This window comes from Tenrec ecaudatus, chromosome 2 (assembly GCF_050624435.1).
Source record: "Tenrec ecaudatus isolate mTenEca1 chromosome 2, mTenEca1.hap1, whole genome shotgun sequence".
Lineage (NCBI taxonomy): Eukaryota > Metazoa > Chordata > Mammalia > Afrosoricida > Tenrecidae > Tenrec > Tenrec ecaudatus.
Genome location: NC_134531.1, coordinates 193,533,634 through 193,552,921, shown reverse-complemented (window position 1 = coordinate 193,552,921; position 19,288 = coordinate 193,533,634). Strand labels below are relative to the sequence as shown.

The following is a 19,288-nucleotide window of genomic DNA, read 5'->3' as shown; positions in this document are numbered from 1 at the left end:
GGCGGCCTGCCATTAGCGGAGAATAAGGTCTGGCTTTGGGTTGGCAGGCCTTTTAGAGGAGCTAAGGGCCCTTTGGATTTCTTTTCCACAGTATTCCCCTTCCAGAAGAGAGGAGGCTTGAAACGCTGAGCCTCTGCCAGGTAACAGCTCAACTCTGCAGAACTCAGCTGCCAAGAAGCAGGCCTGGGCAGGGGCTATTGCCTCTATGCAGGAAAGGCTTTGCAGGCAGATGTGGTGAAAGACAAGAGGGATAAGGGAGTGAAGAAGTAAAGCGCACTCTGAATCAGGGATTCCATGGGGTGGGGTGTGTGTGTGTGTGTGTGTGTGTGTGTGTGTGTGTGTGTGCTGACATTGGTGGAAGCTAGGGCACCAGAAGGGTCAATGCTGCCAAGCAGTAGAGAGCAGAGGATGCGAACAGGTCAGAGGGGCTGCTATCCCTGTGGGAAAACACTGACGCTAAGGGAAATCTGGCACCACTAATAGGGATGCTCGTTGAGAGTCTGCTTTCATCTGCACGCTTGGCTTTGAGCAGATTGGACAAGGACTTTCCACAGGACTGCTTGCCAACATCTCGGGCTGCACGTGGAGGCAGAAAGGCGACTGCTGGCAGTGTGACCGGCTCTTGGTGAACTAGTGTGATTTACAGGAATAGAAAGTGAAACTTGTATGCACACATGCATGCTTCCTGTAGGGGTGGTGAAGGAGGGGGAGGGCCCTCCTGGACTCTTTCAGACCAGGCAGGAGAAAGAATTCAGGCGTTCCAGGTCGTCTTCCCGCTCTGATCTTCCTACCAGGACCCCCGGCTGCACACTTCACTCCTGACCTGCCTGAACAAGCGGGCCTGGCTTGGAGCTCACAAAGCTGCCAGATGGTGAATCTCTCCCAGCAGAGGTGATCTCTGTCTGAAGAGGTGACCACGCAGAACGTCCCTGTAACGTGACCAAAGTCCTGCATCTGCTTCCGGAAGCTGGTAAGCGTGATCCTAAACCGGGAACTTGTCGAATCACCTTGCTAATGTGACCCTGAGCCACAGCTCTGGGTCTCAACCCGGAGACAGACCTTACAATGGCTGGGATGGCTTGGGCCTTTTTTGCTCAGTCCCAGGCTGGACCGCTCATGGAATAAGGACCAGGGGAGGAGTTAAGGTGAGAGGGATCCAACTCCATGTTTGCTTGTGCCTTTGACTCCTAACTACCCAAGGTGACAGAGCTGAGCTGCCCCACGGGGGTTCCTAGTGCATAAGACTCATGGCAATGGATTGCCAGGTGCACGCAACCACACTTTGCTCAGCAGACAAGCGCTTCACCTTCGTGCCACCAGCCCCTTGTTCTTTCTCAGCCCAAATGTGCATCTGAATTGGAGGAACCTGTCTTTCTGCACAGCTCTTGATCTTTCCTTTATAGCTGAAATGTGTGAGGGCCACAGGGGCTTTTCCATCTTCTGTCTAGAACATTTTCTTCCCCGCACCTTTCCCACTCCTGTGGAAATGGGACCCTGTTTTTCTGGAGTAAGTCAGCACAGGGAGTCTCCCTCACGCTTTTCTTAGCATAGAATTTTCAGGGGTTCCAGTCCACACTGCCTTCTTGGCTCTGAATGTCTCTGATACTCAGCCCTCACAGCTCCTTGGGGACCTGGGCTCACGTCTCCAAGCACCCTTTTTTGGATACAGGATGGTTGGGTTTTTCTTTAACTGCCATGTAGAAGGCCGCACAGGAATTTACTAATACGTGCACTCTCTTTTTTCCTTTCTGCAGGGCTTAGGTCATAAAGACTCCTTAGTGGGTTATAAGTAGCATTTAAACATAAATTCACTAATGCATAGAAGCTATCAGAGTGGAGAGAAGGCACAAGCTTGATGATGCCTTATTTTCAGACGTGTGCAAGTACGTGAATGAATGCATGTGTGAACGTGTGCTTGATTTCTATGTGAAATGTTGGAACTTTTTGGAGGATGCTGCTCACAGTCTGAATCTCCTTTCCAAATGTGACTGACCCTCTCTGCTGTGCCCCTTCCTTAAGGTGGGAGTCCTCTGCAAATATAAACACAGATTTTACCCCTAGCTCAGTGGCTCTCAACCTTCCTCATGCTGCAACCCTTTCATACAGTTCCACATGTTGTGGTCACACCCCCAACCATAAAATTATTTTTGTTGCTACTTCATCACTGTAATTTTTCTATTGTTATGAATTGGACGACTTCTGTGAAAGTATAATTCAACCCCCAAAAGCATCACCACCCACAAGTTGAGAACCTCTGACCTAGCTTTCAGGGATGCTGACAGGTATAGAGGCCCTGGCTTGGACAGGGCCCACCCCCCCCCCACCCACCCACACACACACACACACACACAAGTCTAGAAAGGTAGAGGCTTTATGAAACCTTGTGCACCTGTCAGGAAGCAGTTAGTCCCCTACCCAGTGGATTGGATGGGCAACTGTTTGCTTATCAGGATACGAGGGTGAAAAGGCAAAGTCAATTTTCTGCCACTTCATTAGATAAGGAGAAACAAATGGTGTATTGTGCTTTGTTATTGAAAAAAAAAAGAGTGTTATGTAGTTGCTGGGCACTTAGCGGCACAGAGACAGTTTAGAGGAATTGTTTATTGCACATGCCAAGACCTGCATATGTATTAATATGCTGCCAAACATCTTACACCAAATGAAGTAATTCATGAATGAGGTGGGTTGTGTTCAAATTTAAGTAACAGAGAGAGTGTGGTTGTCTGGGTAGACTAGAGAAACAAGTCCATAGAAACTCATATGTGTGTAAGAGAAAGTTTTATATCAAGGGTAATTGTACATTAAGGAAGCATCCCAACCCAGTCCAGTCCAAGCCCATAAGTCTGATATTAGCCCATATGTCTGATACCAATCTATAAAATCCTCTTCAGACTCGCGAAACACATGTAAGGACACCGAGTGCAGGCAGATCACAGGCCAGTGGGTAGATAGCATTTGGATCCATTGGCGTTGTAAGCATCTCCAGTTTCCAGGGCTGTGGCTTCTCCTCAGGGAAGACTCACAGAGAGAGGCAAGTGTCTGCCGCCTCCAAGGAGGAAAAAACAAATTTCCCAGAATTCTGAGAGGAAGGCCATGCCCACACAGAAGCCTCATTGGTTATATCTTGGTTGACAGGCCCGACTCCACCCTTTCACTCCTAATCCTCTCAAATTGACACCAGATTATGTAACTAACACAGAGACTTATTCAGGAGTGGCTGCCCATCTACCCTTCTTATTGGCTAGTATGGTCCCTGAGACTCAGTGACGAGAAACTTAAGCCTGTTATTGTCACAATGCAAGGAGAACCTTCAATGGAACACATCTGTCATTTGCATAGATGTTAGGAAAATATCCTCTGTCTGAAACTGAATGTTGAGCCAAGACACTGGCTCCCTGAGCCCAGACAGCTGAGAGGCCTCCGAGGGCCCATGTATCCCTCAGGCATTTACCAAAAACCCAGCTATATCTTGGGAAGAGACAAGACAGACCTTCTAGAACCCTGTGGGCACCAGGACACAGGAGGGGCTGGCTGTCTTAGGAAATTTGAAAAGACTGAACATGCTTTATGTTTTACTTTGTCAACTCAGCCTACCCCATGCACACCTTCCAATATGTCCCTCGTGAATGAACTGTGCAACACTTACAAACATGGAAAACACAGAATGTAAACCATCAGTAAGAAGTAAAGATAAATAGAATTGCACTTAACAACAAGAACTCTGACACTGCAGAGCTGTCCCCACATGGTCCACATATTACAGAAGGTCTTCCCTGCCTGGACCCAGCCTAGGGCTGCATCTCCTTACATCCAACTCATAATGCTCCTTCAGGTGCTGCCCACCACACATCCCAACCTCGCTCAGTAAAACCCTCACTTTCTTCAGGTGGGGCAACTTTCCCATGGTCTCGTGGACCCATGAGTCTTTCTCAGGATGCCTGCATAGACTGCCTGACAGTGTAGGTTTCAGGGATCTCTGGTCCCCAGGCAGAGGTAGCTGTGATGGTGGTGTTCTGTCTCTTCCCTCACTCTGAACCCTGGGCATTTCTCACCATCCCTAATTCATAAGGGGCCTCCCTAAGTTACGAAATGTGAAGTTCCTACAATAGGCTCTGAGAAGTGGGCCCCTTTTGTGGTGATGCATCTTAGACTTGCCATTCTGTTCCTCTCATACAGGGTGCGAGTGGTAGGTCACAGAGAGCAGTGGTTCCCATGCTCCTCCGAACTAGGGGAGGAAGCAGCAAGAGTCATCCTACAGAGCTGTACATTCCACGGGGAGAGAAACTGAACCACACTCCAGGGTTCAACAACAAGATCCCTCTTTCAGTAGCTGTCTCATTGAGGCCTAGTTTCTTTCTTGTCTGAGAGATTGTTTCTTCACAATTTGTCAGAATAGTATCACTTATCTAACAGCGTTCAGGGGTGGTTGGATGAGATAATCCAGTATAGGCACAAGATTTTATTTTTGACATTTTGGGGGCAGATAATGCACACATCATACAATTCAATAGATCAGGCACATCAGGAAGAGTTGTGCAATCAAAACCACAATCCGTTTAAGAGGTTGCCTATCGATCCAGTTGCGAGGATCTGGGTTTTCTGCACACTGAGTTGTAATCCGCACTGAAGTCTACCGTCCTTCATCTTCATCTGCACGTGTTTCAAGTCCTTCTCACTTTCAGCAAGTAAGTTTGGCTCCTCTGCATAGTGAAGATTATTAATTATTCTTCCTTTGATCTTGATGTTGTATTCTTTTTTGTTTTCAATCACTTTATTGGGGTCTCATACAGCTCTTATTATAATCCATACATCCATCCATTGTGTCAAGCACATTTGCACATATGTTGCCATCATCATTTTCAAAACATTTTCTTTCTACTTGAGCCCTTGGTATCAGCTCCTCATTTTACCCCACCCTCATTCTTGCATGAGCCCTTGATAATTTATAAATTATCATAATGTTTCATGTCTTTTTTGTAATGGGACAGCTCTCAGGCTTTATTTAATTTTTCTTAAATCATTTTATTGGGTGCTCATACAGAGCTTATCACAATACATCCATCCATCCATTGTATCAAGCACATTTATACATTTGTTACCATCATTCTCAAAACATTTTCTTTCTACTTGAGCCCTTGGGATCAGCTCCTCCTTTTTTTACCCCCTTCCTTCCCCATCCTCTCTCTGACATGGACCCTTGATAATGTATACATTTTTTTTTCATGTATTACACTGAATGATGTCTCCCTTCACCCACTTTTCTGTTGTCCATCTCCCAGGGAAGTGGTTATATGTAGATCATTGTGATTGGTTCCCTCTATCTCCCCCCACCTTACCCTTACCCTCCTGATATCACTACTCTCTTTATTGGTGCTGAGGGGTTTATCTGTCCTGGATTCCCTGTGTTTCCAGCTCTTCTCTGTACCCGTATACATGCTCTGGTCTAGTTGGATTTGTAAGGTAGAATTGGGGTCATGATAGTGTGGGGGAGGAAGCATTAAAGAACTAGAGGAAAGTTGTATGTTTCAATGGCGCTATACTGAGCCTGACTGGCTCCTCTCTTCCTTGTGACCCTTCTGTAAGGGGATGTCCAATTGTTTACAGATGGACTTTGGGTTTGCACTTTGCACTACCCCTCATCACATTGATATGATTTTTTGTTCTGGGTTTTTGGTGCCTGATACTTGATCCCATTGACCTCTCATGGTCACACAGACTGGTGTGTTTCTTCGATGTGGACGTTGTTGCTTCTCAGCTAGACGGCTGCTTGTTTGTCTCAATCCTTTCAGACCTCAGACACTATATCTTTTGAAAGCCAGGCACCATCAGCTTTCTTTTCCACATTTGCTTATGCCCCTGCTTTGTGTTCAGCAATCATGTCGGGAAGATGAGCCTCATGCAATGCCAGGTTATTAGAACAAAGTGTTCTTGCATTGAGGGAGTACATCAACAAAGGCCCAATTGATACTTAACATATAAATATATGTACATAGATCTATCTTTTCATGTCTTAGACTGACTGATGATGCTGTATTCTCCTTTTTATTATCCAACTTCCTTGGTTATTTGCTCAGCCTAAAGTTTGAATAGGTATGGTGAGAGGATACAACCCCGACACACACTTTACCTGATTTTAAACCATGCAGTATTTCTTTGTTCTGTTTGTTCAACTCTTTCTTGATCCATGCACAAGTTCTGAATGAGCAATATGCAGTGTTCTGGAATTCCTGTTCTCCACAAACTTCTATAGAGTTTGTTTTAATCCACACAGTTGAATACCTTGGTACAGTCAATGAAACACAAAAAAAATCTTTCTTGTATTCCCTGCCTTGAGCCAAAATCCAACTGACGTCTCCAATAATATCTATTGTCCCATGTCCTCTTCTGAATCTGGCCTCAATCGCTGGCAGTTTCCTGTTAATGTACAGCTGTAACCGTGTTGGATGATGTTCAGCAAAATTTTACTTGCATTGTGATATTAGTGGTATTGTTCTGTAGCGTGAGCATTTCTATGAGTCACCTTTCTCTGGAATGGACACAATTATGGATCTTTTCTAGTTCGTTGGCCAAGTAGCTCTCTTTGAAATGTCCCAGCATAAATACATGGGTGCTTCCAGTGCTTCATCAGTTTGTGGAAACATTTCCATTGATATTCCATCAATCCCTGAAGCATTCTTTTTTGGTAAATGCTTTCAGTGGAACTTGAACAACTTCTTTCAGCACCATTGTCTCTTGCTAATATGCAACCTCCTGAAATGGTTGAATGCTGCATAGTCTTTTTGGTACAGTGACTTTGTTATCTTTCCATCTTCTTTGGAGGCTTCCTGAATCATTCAACATTTTGTCCAGAGAATCTTTCAGTAATGCAACTCGAGACTGGATTTGTTTGCTGGAGTTCTTTCGGGGTGAGATATGCTCAATGAGTTCTTCCTCTTTGCTTTTGTGACTGCTGGTTTTTGTCCCGCAGTTAGATTCGAGTTTTCTCTGAATTTTCTCATGCTGCTCGTGTATTTTTTCAATATGGAGGCAGATTTTACTTTTCAAGAGAAAATGTCAGTTTTATATATAAGTATTCAAGCACAAGAATGAGAAATGATGTCATTGTTAAGTGTATAAATATATACACTTTTGTGCATTGTTAAGTGTATAGACCTAGTGAGAGAGAGAGAGAGACTGTATTCTAAAGGACAGAAACCATTGCCTTGGTCTGAGAATACTAAGGCACTCTGAGCGGAAAGAGCTCTTAGATGTGAATCACCAGCATTTTCAAACTTATAATATTTGGATGTTCATAATCGCTTTAAAAAATGTTTATAACAGAATGCTTCCACCTATTTTCCCTAGAACAGAGTTTTAAACAATGACTATAAAATACATCCATGACACCCCCAGATTCAAAAGGTATTTGTACTGGAAGAAAAGTTATTCTAACTGGTTTTTCTAAACAAAGTTCTGATCGCTGGATATTTTTACCTTTAAGCATATTTTTGTTTCAATAAACCAATCACTATAAGTCACATTAAAGGCTGGAAGGAAATCATATTATATAATTTGATCCAAAAGCTTAGGACATGATCAACTAGATCATCATAGAAAAACAAGAATGTCTATAAAACTTTTTGAGTTAGTTTCAAACATGTAGTATATTTTAAAATATATATCAAAAACTGTATGTTTAGCACATAAAAAAGATAACAGGTTGTCTTGGGAGACAGATGCCATCAGGTGGGCATACTCTGATGGTCTCTATTTCAAATGACACTGAAACTCTTTTCTCTGGGAGCATGCCCTGCAGCCTCACAGCAAGTTGGCATCAGGGAGAAACCATCTAGGATCATCTCTACCAGTAACTTACATATGTCTAACAGTAGTGATCTAATTTTTACCATCCACACTGGCTGATGTATTGACCTTGTATTTGAAAATATTTGATATGTGGTGGTTATCATGCCCATTCACCAGAGGGAGAAACAGTAAGGAACACAGAAAAGAAAAACAGCAAGGAAAACCAGTGTGTACTTCTGACTTTTAAGAAAAGGTCATTTTATTGTTAGCTCTTACAGATATCATAACATTCCATAGTTCAATCACCACAAGCAGTATTGTACAATTGATGCCATAATCAGTTTCAAAACCTTTTCTTCCTTCTAGAAGTCTTTGATATCAGCTCCCCTTGATAAGTGTTTAAATAACTTTTTCTTGTAATAGTCTTCCATGATATCCAGCTCCTAGAATGACTGTCATATAAAATTGGACCTCTCAAACATGTAATAAAATTTTTGTACCTTTGAATTACGTTTTTATCAGTGTCTTTCCTGCTCCCAGTTGTGACAAAAAGAGGTGGCTTTCTTTTGAGAAAAAGCAGTTATTTCTTCTTCCACTCTTCTCTTTGCTTCCTGTTTCCTTCTCTGAACGCTTTTCAGGTGTTCGAATCAGCCCGATGCTCTCTCTCCATACGGCTTCTTCCTCCTCTGCTCGCTGCACAGACATCGCTCGAGCTCACCTTTCCTCTGACACTCACCATAGACGTCATGTGTTTGGGGTTCGTGGGTCTCTTGAACACTGACAGGCTTGATCCCAGGTGCCAGGTCTTTAAAGCCCAGGTCCTCCAACTTGAAATGTCAGTAAAGTTCATAGTGCCAGGTGTGTGTCTGTTCTCACAGAACTGCCATGCGTGTACAAATGAGCATCTCCTGGAGCATTATAAAGTCATGGTGGTTCTCATTTTCCATTTGTACAATACCCCAAGGGTACTCACGAGCTTTCACCATCTTATTGCCATACCTCCCACAACAGCAAAATGCAAATGTACATTCATTGAAGAATTGATTTTTGAAATCATTTCATCGTCTGTCGGGAACTGGCATATCTGGACGCATGGCTAACCAGTTCACCCATGAGCTTGATCTTTTTGTATGTGTGTCTTTGTCACGCTTTGGTTCTATTATCCACTGCCATCATATATACGGGGATATGGGGATGAGGGTTCAAACATCCACTTTCACTTCCCACCCTCCTCTCCACACAGGCCCTCTTCCTTTGTGAAGAGAGGTGATGGATGAATGCATGGTTGGATGGATGGAGGGAGGGATGACAGAGAGAAAGAGAGACAAAGAAACCTCATACAGGAGGGCCTTCTCTAGGCTCTCAGAGGAAAGGTGAGCTTGATCTTAACCTTCTGTAATTCATTTCTAGAAATTGCAATCTTCTTTGGCAACGATCAGTATAATATCCACCTCATGGTCAAAGATCTTCCCGGTTTAGTGGTCAAGTGTCTTCAGAGAATGGCCAGTTGGTGAGAGGAAGCAATGGCACTCATGGAGGAGAATCATGGAGGTTGAAGAGACTCTGCTTCATCTTCAGCAAATCTTGGAGATAAACCTCAAACTGAGCGTCACATTGCTTTTCATCGTTGTTGTTAGGCACATTTTAGTCAGTTCTGACCCATCAAAAGCCTATGCACAACAGAATCAAACAATGCCCGTTCCATCGTCACAATTGTTCTCAGTGTTGAGACCAGTATTGCAGCCACTGTGTCAATCCATCTTGTAGAAGGTCTTCCTCTTTTTTGCTACCCTTCTACTTTACCAAGTATGATGTCCTTTTCTAGAGACTAGTCTTTCCCTATAACCTGTCCAGAGACTGTGAGACAAAGTCTTACATCCTTGCTTCCAAGGAGCATGCTCACTGTACTTTTACCAAAACAGATTTATTCCTTCTTTTGCCAGTCCATGGCATTTCCAATATTCTTTGCCAGCACTATAAATCAAATGCATACATTCTTCTTTGGTCTTCTCTATTCAATGGAGAACACTCACATGCATGCATATGAGGCGAATGCAAATACTATTACCTGAGTCAAGCGAACCTTAAACTTCAGAAGAGCATCTTTGCTTTTCAATATTTTTAAGTGTTCTTGTGCAACAGATTCACCCAATTCATTTCATTTGATCTCTTGGCTACTGCTACCACAAGCATTGATTGTGGATCCAACCAAAATGAAGTCTTTGGCAACTTCAATCTTTTATCATTGATCATTTGAAATGATCTATTGGTCCAGTTGTAAGGATTTTAGCTTTCTGTGCATGGAGTTGTACTCCCGACTGAAGGCTGCAGTAATCTTCATCAGCAATGCTTAAGCAGTGTCTCAAGTCTTCCTCACTTTCAGCAAGTGTAATATTATTTACATATTACAGGCTGTTAATGAGCTTTTCTTTGATCCTGATGCTGCATTCTTCTTCATGTTCTCCAACTTCTCTGAGTATTTGCTCAGCATAATGACTGAATACTCATGGTTAGAAGACACAACCCTTACACACAACTTTCTTGATTTTAAATCATGTAGTATTCTCGTGTTCTATTTGCACAACTGCCTCTTGAGCCATGTACAGTTTCTGCATGAGCACAATGAAGTGTTTTTGAATTCCCATTCTTCTCAAGGGTCTTCATCATTTGTCATAGTCCACAGAGTCAAATGCCTTTTGATGATCAATAAAACACAAATAAGCCTCATTCTGGAAGCTATGTCACTTGTATTTCAAATGCTGGCAGTGTCACCCAAAATGAATAGGTTTCAGCAGAGCTTCCTGAGTAAGAACAGAGTAGAAAGAAGGAATGGGCTGTCTGCTTCAGAGGAATAAATCACTGAAAACTGTTTGGATGCGATAAAACCTTGTCAAATACTGTAACCCTCATGAATGGCGGTAGAAGAGTACATGGAACAAGAGCTCCCATTGTTGGATTCAGACGGGCCTTGGCTGAAAGCAGAGAAGGCCAGAAGGATGTTGCTATTTAGTCTCAGTAACTTCAATCGCGTTCTAGTTCTCATCGAGTCTTGTGGGTTTAACTCCTTACGGGACTAGAAAACTCACCCTTCTACCCGCAAACAGCTGGTGGTTTCAAGCTGCTGACCTGATGATTATCAGCCCAAAGTGCAATCCAGGGTCATGGTCGAATCAGAGTCAATTCAGTGGTAGTGAGTGGTGGGTTCTTTCTTTTAGAAATTCTCATTGTTCCTCAGTTTTCTTCTTTCCTTTATGTCATTGTCCATATGTTTCTTTGTTTCTATAAATATATTTAGATTGCTGTTCTAAAGTCTTCTAATATGTTCATTATCTGATCTTTTATGCATGAGTTCAGTGTTTTGTTTCTTTGTATTATTCATTTGATGAAGCTGTCCGTTCCTGCCTTTGTAGGTCTTGATTTTTTTGTTGTTGTTGTTGTGGCTGAAAATGGGGCGTTTGAATTTTTTTTCAAAATGGAAAGGTCACTTTCATATACAGAACAAATACAGAATGTGAAAATTAACCCTAGTGCTCGGAGTTTCTCTGCCTTGTAAATTACATTTGCCTTTTAGCATTTTCAATATTTTACATTTCATTATTTTTATTATTTTTAATTGTTTTATTGTGGGCTCATACAATTCTTATCACAATCCATCCATCCATCCATTGTGTCAAGCACATTTGTACATTTGTTGCCAACAACATTCTCAAAACATTTTCTTTCTACTTGAGCCCTTGATAACGGATCCTCATTTTCCCCCCTCCCTCTCTGGTCCCCCCTCCCCATGAAGTCTTGATAATTTATAAATTGTTATTTTGTCATATCTTACGCTATCTGATGTCTCACGTCACCCACTTTCAGTTGTCTCTCAGGGACGAGGTTACATGTAGATCCTTGTAATCGGTTCCCCCTTTCCACCCCACCATCCCTCCACCCTCCAGGTTTCACCACTCTCACCACTGGTCTTGAAGGGATGCATTCCCTGTGTTTCCAGGTCCTATCTGTACCAGTGTACATACTCTGGTCTAGCCGGATTTTTAAAGTAGAATTGGGATCATGACAGTGGGGGATGCAGTATTTACGAACTAGAGGATACTTGTATGTTTCATCGTTGATTCCCTGTACCCTGATTGACTCATCTCCTCCCCAGATCCTTCAGTAAGAGGGTGTCCAGTTGCCTACAGATGGGTCCACACTCTGCACTCTCCCTTGTTCACAGTGATGAGATTTCTTGTTCTTTGATGCCGGGTCATTTGAATATTATGATGCAACTCGGAAAATCAAATTCTTCTCCTTCCTTTTTCACCAAGAAATTACTTCTTATTTAGTTTAGTTTAAGCTTTTGACAGATGCAATTATTCATTCGAAAGGCTGCTTTTCTAAAATATGCTTAATGAATCCTTTAGGAATCTTGGGTTACAAGGTGGTACATTTGGGGGTGGTCTGACCTTGTCCTGACAGACGAGCACAGACCACAGCAGCCACAGTGGTCTTCCCAGCAACAAGCTGGACCCTGCTGGTGGACTGAAGGTCCTAGAGTTTTCTCTGGTGAAATGTATCAAGACACAGACTAATATTCTTTTTTTACAAAAAACTGAAACCTTAGAAAAGCATAAAAACAGTTTGAGGCAAACTTTGTTATATGCTAACAGGAATTCCTGAGCAACAATCAGGGATTTTCTACTTCTGCTCCTTGTTTCTTCTTTGGAATACAAGGAAATCTCTCTCAAGGCACTAGTTAATCATGGGCTCCAGAAGAGTACCCCTCAGTGTGCAGACAGTAAACTAACAAAACTAACCCCCCCCCAACCTACCCCCAAGCTAAAGAGGACTCCCCTGTCTGAGAGTGCAGCCCCAGCTGGCAACTCCCACTAGAGCAGCCACCCCATCAAACTGCCTGCTGCTGCATGGAGGGGAAGGAGGGAAGAATGCCATTGGTGGAGAGAGGGGGAGGCAGATATTCAGACTGTGGCATAGTGATTTCCTTATATGGTTATTCTAGATCGCTGGGGTATTGACCATGCAAATAGGATGTTTAAAACTCTGGCTTTTTTTATGCCAGTGGGTTCAAGTGAGCCATCTCAGAAGGAGGGATGGAGGAGTCTGACTACTATCAAACATGAAAAGCCAGAAGTGAAGATGGATCTCAAGATTCCTAAGTCGAACCTCTTCAATCCAGGAGTCAGAGGGCTGTGGCATCAGAGAAGTGGCAGAAAAGTGGCAACAGCAGAGGCAGCAGCACCAACAGTGATGCCAAGAGCTTAAAAGAGGGGCTTCCTGGCCCGTGGGGAAAGTGAAGCTGAGTGCGTTAGGGAAGGAGGATGACTTTTCAAGTGGGTGCTTCCAACACTTAACTGGTGAAGCTACAGGCTGATGGTGGGGTGGCATGCCCTTTGGGGCATTTACCAGCAGTGCTAGAAGGGGGTTGTAACACTGTCCAGCTCCGAGGTTGAAGACCAGAAAGAGGCATTCCTGTGGGCACAGCTAAGAAGAGGCACTCCTGACTGGCAAATTCTGAGCATTTCTGATGCTGAATTGTAACCTTGACCTTCCTTAAAAAAACTCTGTAACTGTGTTTTCTTTGTGGCCATTTTAATAGAGGATCTTTTGGCTTTTAGTCTGTTGAACTTGCAGTTTTTGTTCCTATTTCTTGCTTTTTTTCTTAAATGATTTTCTTTATATGACATGCAGGATAGGTAAATCTATAGTGACGTCAATTAGGTCAATAGTTTCTTAGGGCTATGATAGGAAGACGGGGGAGGGGGTGGTTAGCTAATGATAATGACTACAAGAATGAAGAAAATGTTCTGAGATTGATTGGTGTGATGAATACACAACTCTCTTTAAATACTTCAATATTGAATTGTATGAGATGTGAATGTATGTCCACAAAAGTGTTAAGTAGATAGATATGTAGATGGATGAATACACGAATGGGGCCATTCGGATCATGCAGAAGAATTCTTAGGGAGGTTCCCTTACCGCCTTCAGAACTCAATGACTCACTTGAAGTTCTGCTGCTTAAGCCCTGCTGTGTCCACAGTCCTGCTTTGGGCTACAATTGCTGGCAACTGAGCAGCAGAGCTTTCCTCAAGGCCCCCTTCCCATCCCCAGGACGTGAATGTGACCTCTATCCATGCTCCCAATGCCTCAAATGCCCCTGCGGGTCACCTTGCGTGTGCATCCAATCTCGGGGCTTGAAATGCTCAGTGAGTCCTGCACTGCCCTGCTCACCCAGCCTCCTGACGTCCTTGCTCTTCTGCCTTCTACAGGTCCCACCACTGGTCACCAACATGGCAGAGTGCCCACTGTCCCCTCAGGACCTGTCCTCTGCATCCTCTGGGTTACTGGAGACAGGGGAGACAAGTATTGAGAAGGACTTGATGGATGGTAATCTCCTGAATGTGATTGCTAAAGCCAAGAAGACTTGGAAGACTGTGACCAATAACGACACATTGAACATTGCTGTGACGGGTGCCTCCGGCAACGGCCTGTCTACCTTCATCAATGCACTCCGCAATGTTGGGCATGAGGAGGAGACCTCGGCTCCAACCGGGGTAGTGAGAACCACCTTCACACGTGCTTCCTATTCATCCTCCTGTTTTCCGAATGTCATGCTGTGGGATCTGCCTGGCATGGGTAATTCTTCAAAGAGCCTGGAGAGCTACATGGAGGAAATGCATTTCAGCCAATATGACTTCGTTGTTATCATTGCGTCTGAGCAGTTCAGCATGAATCATGTGGTGCTTGCCAAAACCATCCAGGAGTTAGGAAAGAAGTTATACATTGTCTGGAACAAACTGGACATGGCCCTTAGCAAAGATGTACTCAGCAAGGAGGAGGTCGTGAAGATGATCCGAGAGTATATCCTTGAAGCTCTCTGGAAGGAGCAGGTGCATGAGCCCCCCATCTTCCTGGTCTCCAGCTTTGACCCGTCACTGCATGACTTCCCAGAACTCAAGCAAACCTTGAAAAAGGACCTCCTCCTCATCAGGTACCAGGATGACTTCAAGAAACTGTGGGACAACTGTCAGGCAATCATTAATGACAAGAAGGCTTTGCTGCAGAAGAAGGTCGACACACTGTCTTTCCAGGACATTGATGGCATTGAGGATCCCGACAATTCCGAAGCGTGTCTGAAAGTGTACAAATTGCTCTTTGGTGTGGATGATGAATCTCTCCATCATGTGGCACAGACATTTCAGTCTAATGTCCAGCATTACACAGCAAACATGAAATCCCAGGACCTGCAGACTCTCAGCAATGTGGACTGGCTGATTTATTGTATGAATTTTAATACAACTTCTTACTTATCTACTATTTTTAGCTATATACCCCTCCTAGGTAGTCCTGTTGCCAACTACATCAGACGGATGAAGCACAGCTATTTCCTTGAGGAAGTTGCGAAGGACACCAAGACTATCTTGAGGAAAATCCTTATAGATTCCATCATGTGAAGAGCTCATTTTTCACAGGAATCGTGTGTGTGTGTGTGTGAAACAAGGAAATCTCTGTCCTCTTCCCAGCCACGTGTGCTTTCTGCTCTTTTGGATTTATCAGCCTTTCCCCTTCCATAGGATTAGACGTCTTGAGGTTAATAGAATAGTGTGTTCATTTTGTACCCAAGCACCATAAATTGTTGTCCTCCTTAGCATTTATTTCATGAACTAAATCAGCTGCCTCTTAATAGGAGTGAAAATATCTTTTTATTTCCATAGTGTTACATATATCCCAATTCCATAGAAATGCGTTGTTTTTGTTCATTTGAAGGCTCCTTGTTTTCCAGTTCACTTTCAGTTCTGGCTCTGGCCTTGCAGAGACCCACCTGCTTCCGTCATCCTCTGCAAAACATTGTGGTGGCGGTTTCAGCTTCTCACAGCTGCACTGACTTCCTGTGAAGCCCTCTCTCTAGCATTTCCCAAAGAAGATGCCAGAATCTACAAGGGGCATATTGTGCCCTGGTTCACACCATATGAAATTATTAAATAGAAGAGCAATCTCGACTAGTTTTAGGAAAAATACAAACACGTTCTCTTCAAAGTCAATTCTTCATTACATCCTCCTGTGCGGTCCTTACACATACATGTTATGGCACTCCTGAATTCCTTGTGACCACTAGCTGCATGTGCCTGTAGCTTCTCTGTACACTGTCACCATGAACTCTGTCTCCTACACTCATTGTCTCTCTCTGTTTTATCCAACTTCTCCTTCTCTCTTCTCATTCACTGAAAAGTTCTTTTCTCTCACTCTTTCCAGAAGATCACCAAATCCTGCTAATTCAGCATCACTGTGTCTCAGTGGAGCCCTGGACTAACTTCTTGCTTACAGGCCCACATATCTCTCCCCTAGCGCGGCTCCTTCACTGCCCTCGCCAGTGGTACCTCCCAGAGCTCCTGGGTGGGGGTTCACACTTCCTCTGCAAACCATCGGACAGTGTTATGCTTGCAGCCTCTTGTTCAAACTCGTCCCCTACTCTAACTACACACGCCTAACACAGACAGCACCTGACTATGCCACACCGAACACAGCGCCCGGCACAGCAAAGGGTAAACATTGCTCCATTCACTTTTCCTGCCCAGGATGGCACGAAAGAACAAAACACAGACCGCAGCACCACCACTTCAGTATTTGTGGACAGATTGAAAATAACCTTCTCAGGGTACCGGGATGATTGATCACAGCTGCAGTGCTCATGCATGTCGCCGTCAAGAAACCAAATGATGGCTCTCCATGGGAAAACATGCTGTCTAAGCTATATTTAAAGGGTTAAAGAGCAAAGCTGTAGCACTGAGAACAATTATGTGCCTGACCCAAATGATGTGTTCTCAATGGCCTCATATGAAAGCTGGACCATGAATAAGAAAGACCAAAGGAGAATTGATGCATTTGAATTGTGGTGTTGCCACAGAAGAATGAAAGAAACTTGAACTGTCAGAAGAACATACAAATTTGTCTCAGAGATACTGTGCGTAAGGTGTTCCATAGAATCGAGAATGATGAGACTGATTTGCATACTTTGGACATGCTTTTCAGGAGAGATCACTCTCTGGAAAAGGACATCGTAGTTACTAAAGTAGAGGCCATGTAAAAAGAGGACAACTTTCCATGGGATGGACTGACACAGTGGCTGCAACCATGGACTGACAGATAACAATTGTGAGGATGGTATAGGACCTAGCCATGTTCCCTTTGTTGTAATAGGATTGCTGTAAGTCTGAGCTCGAGCAAGGGCACTGAGCAGCAATAGAGTCACGTGGGCTAGTGATGGAAGAGGAAAAACCAAGTCAAATGGTATTTGTTGACAAAAACAAGGCTAAATAACCATTGCTGCTACATGGTTTACGTCAGATCTTATTTTAGTGAGGGAGCACCAATGAAGTTACAAAGTACGTATGAATGCTAGCTAAAGGAACTTAATATATTATGGATTGTCAGCCAAGGTGAAGTTGAGTGGAGGATAAGAAGCAAACTCCACTACTTTAAATATATGCCTGTGTTTTTTTTTCTCCTCTTATACACATACTTACTGCTTCTGGTAGTGTTTGCAAGGAAAAGACAGTATGTCTTTTGAAATCCACATTATCTTACTAAGGTGTTTCCTCCCAAGTTTTCATCAAGTTACAGCCTGTGCCTTATGCTTAGTTAAGTAAGCTTATAAAAAATAGTCTTTGATAATGTTTTGAGAATGATGAAGGCAACAAATGTACAAATGTGTTTGACACAATGGATGGAAGGATGGATTGTGATAAGAGTTCTACAAGCCCCCAATAAAATGATTTAAAAAAAATAGTGTTTGACAAATTATATTTGTTTTAGAAAATGTGTTTGTTTCCTTGGAGTTTCCAGCAATAGGAAATATATTTTGATCACCAAACCAAAAAACAACCACACACTGCCAATGAGTCCTTGCCAACTCCCAGTGACACTCTCTGGCAGAGTACCAGTGCCTGGTGAGTTTCTGAGACTGTACGTCTTTAGGAGTAGAAAACCCTGTCTTTTTGTCTTCCATGGACTGACTGGAGACTTTGAACTTCTGACCTCCGACCTAGCCGACCAATTTGCAAGCAGGGCTGACCCACTTATGTATGACCTCATTGCCGTTTAGTTCATCCAAACTGCATGGACTCCACGTGAAGTATCCTGCTGATCAAACACCTTTCCAGATTTTTCTCATGTCGGGATACCCTTGTTAAAAATATATCAAGTTTTCTGTAGCAGGTCCTCATTCTTCCTCACCCAGCCTTTTCCATTGTGAGCCTCCTTCCATCCTCAATACAGTGCCCCCTCCCCCTTCTGCATACTGCCCAGCTGACCCCATCACTTTACTCTCTTGACCTGAGAAGAAGTCACCCTGTAGCGAGAGTCTCGGTTTGGTAGCTCTATCTCAACCAGACCAAGGAACGAAAATGTTTCACTATCTCCAGGATTTTCTTCACAGGGAAGGATTGATCAGAGGGTCTCACAAGCATCCACTGGGAAGGGTAATTAAGTGAATATTAAATAGAGGTGAAGTTAAAGTGGTATATCTCAGGGGTTGAGAATCCTAACAGAAAATCCCATCTGCCACATGTATGCATGACCATGAACAAGTCAGTTAATCTTCATATTCCAATCTATAAAATAGGGATAATAATATTAAGCCTTTCAGAGAAGATATGCCCTGATCCAAGTAATCTTGTGAGACTCCAAGAAACCAAACCCACTGTCCTGGAGTCTATTCTGACTGACAGTGACCCTGTAGGAAAGGGCAGAACTGCACATGTATCGTTCCCCGAGGAGGACCCCGTGATCTCTAAATGTGATGTGGGGGGTGAGCAGCTCAATGCATACCTCACTGTGTCTCCAGGCCCAGGCTTGTAATTCATGGTTATTATCATCACCACATCTATTCATGGTAAGACTAGGCCAAAATGAAGACACATGGAAAAATAATTCCACTGGGAAATCTCTACTATCGAGAGAGAGCCAGGAGTGAGCAAGGTCTTTGCAAAGACCCTTAAAATCTCCTAACACTGACCATCGTACAGCCAGGAAACAGAGAGCTGTGACGCCAGAGAGCAGGAGGGAGCAGAGGCAGCTGAGGCACCACGAGGATGAGACAGAGCAGTGGGCGTCCAGGCCATGGAGCCAGAAAGCTGAGCGTCTCAGGCAGGGTGCTTGCTTGTGAAATAGAGTTGGTCTGCCGAGCTGGGATTAGGCCGCTCCTGGAACTAGAGCAGAGATCTTTTAGGTTGAGGCTTCTGGTGGAGTGGATTGCCTTTTAGATATTCACTGACAGCTTAAAAGAAATCTTTGTGATATTGTCCAAGCAGGGCAGAAGCTAATGAACCACATGGCTGAGAGGCCAAGGACCAGAGAGACAGGCCTGCTTGCTGTGCACAGCTGAGAAGAGTAGATCTTAACCAAAGGATTTTATCTTGAGCATTTCTGATCCTGATTTGTAAACTGTTAACTCACAAGGAGCCCTGAGAACTCAGTGGGGTAAAGGCTAGGCTGCTAACAG

At 43.7% G+C, this 19,288-nt stretch overlaps 1 protein-coding gene and 1 pseudogene across 1 annotated transcript; one reads left to right on the top strand and one right to left on the bottom strand.

The window, feature by feature from the left end:
* The first annotated feature begins 731 nt into the window (after positions 1-731).
* LOC142441158 (immunity-related GTPase family M protein 1-like) lies at positions 732-17,456 on the top strand. The gene is made up of 2 exons (XM_075543225.1): positions 732-970; positions 14,058-17,456. Exon 2 carries the CDS (start codon positions 14,079-14,081, stop codon positions 15,240-15,242), a length of 1,164 nt encoding a protein of 387 aa, XP_075399340.1. The 5' UTR covers positions 732-970; positions 14,058-14,078; the 3' UTR covers positions 15,243-17,456.
* LOC142440251 (septin-10 pseudogene) lies at positions 8,304-9,682 on the bottom strand (annotated as a pseudogene).
* Positions 17,457-19,288: the final 1,832 nt, after the last annotated feature.

What these genes read in the sequence shown, in the direction of transcription:
- LOC142441158 (XM_075543225.1), top strand. Translation starts at nt 14,079, where the DNA reads ATGGCAGAGTGCCCACTGTCCCCTCAGGACCTGTCCTCTGCATCCTCT.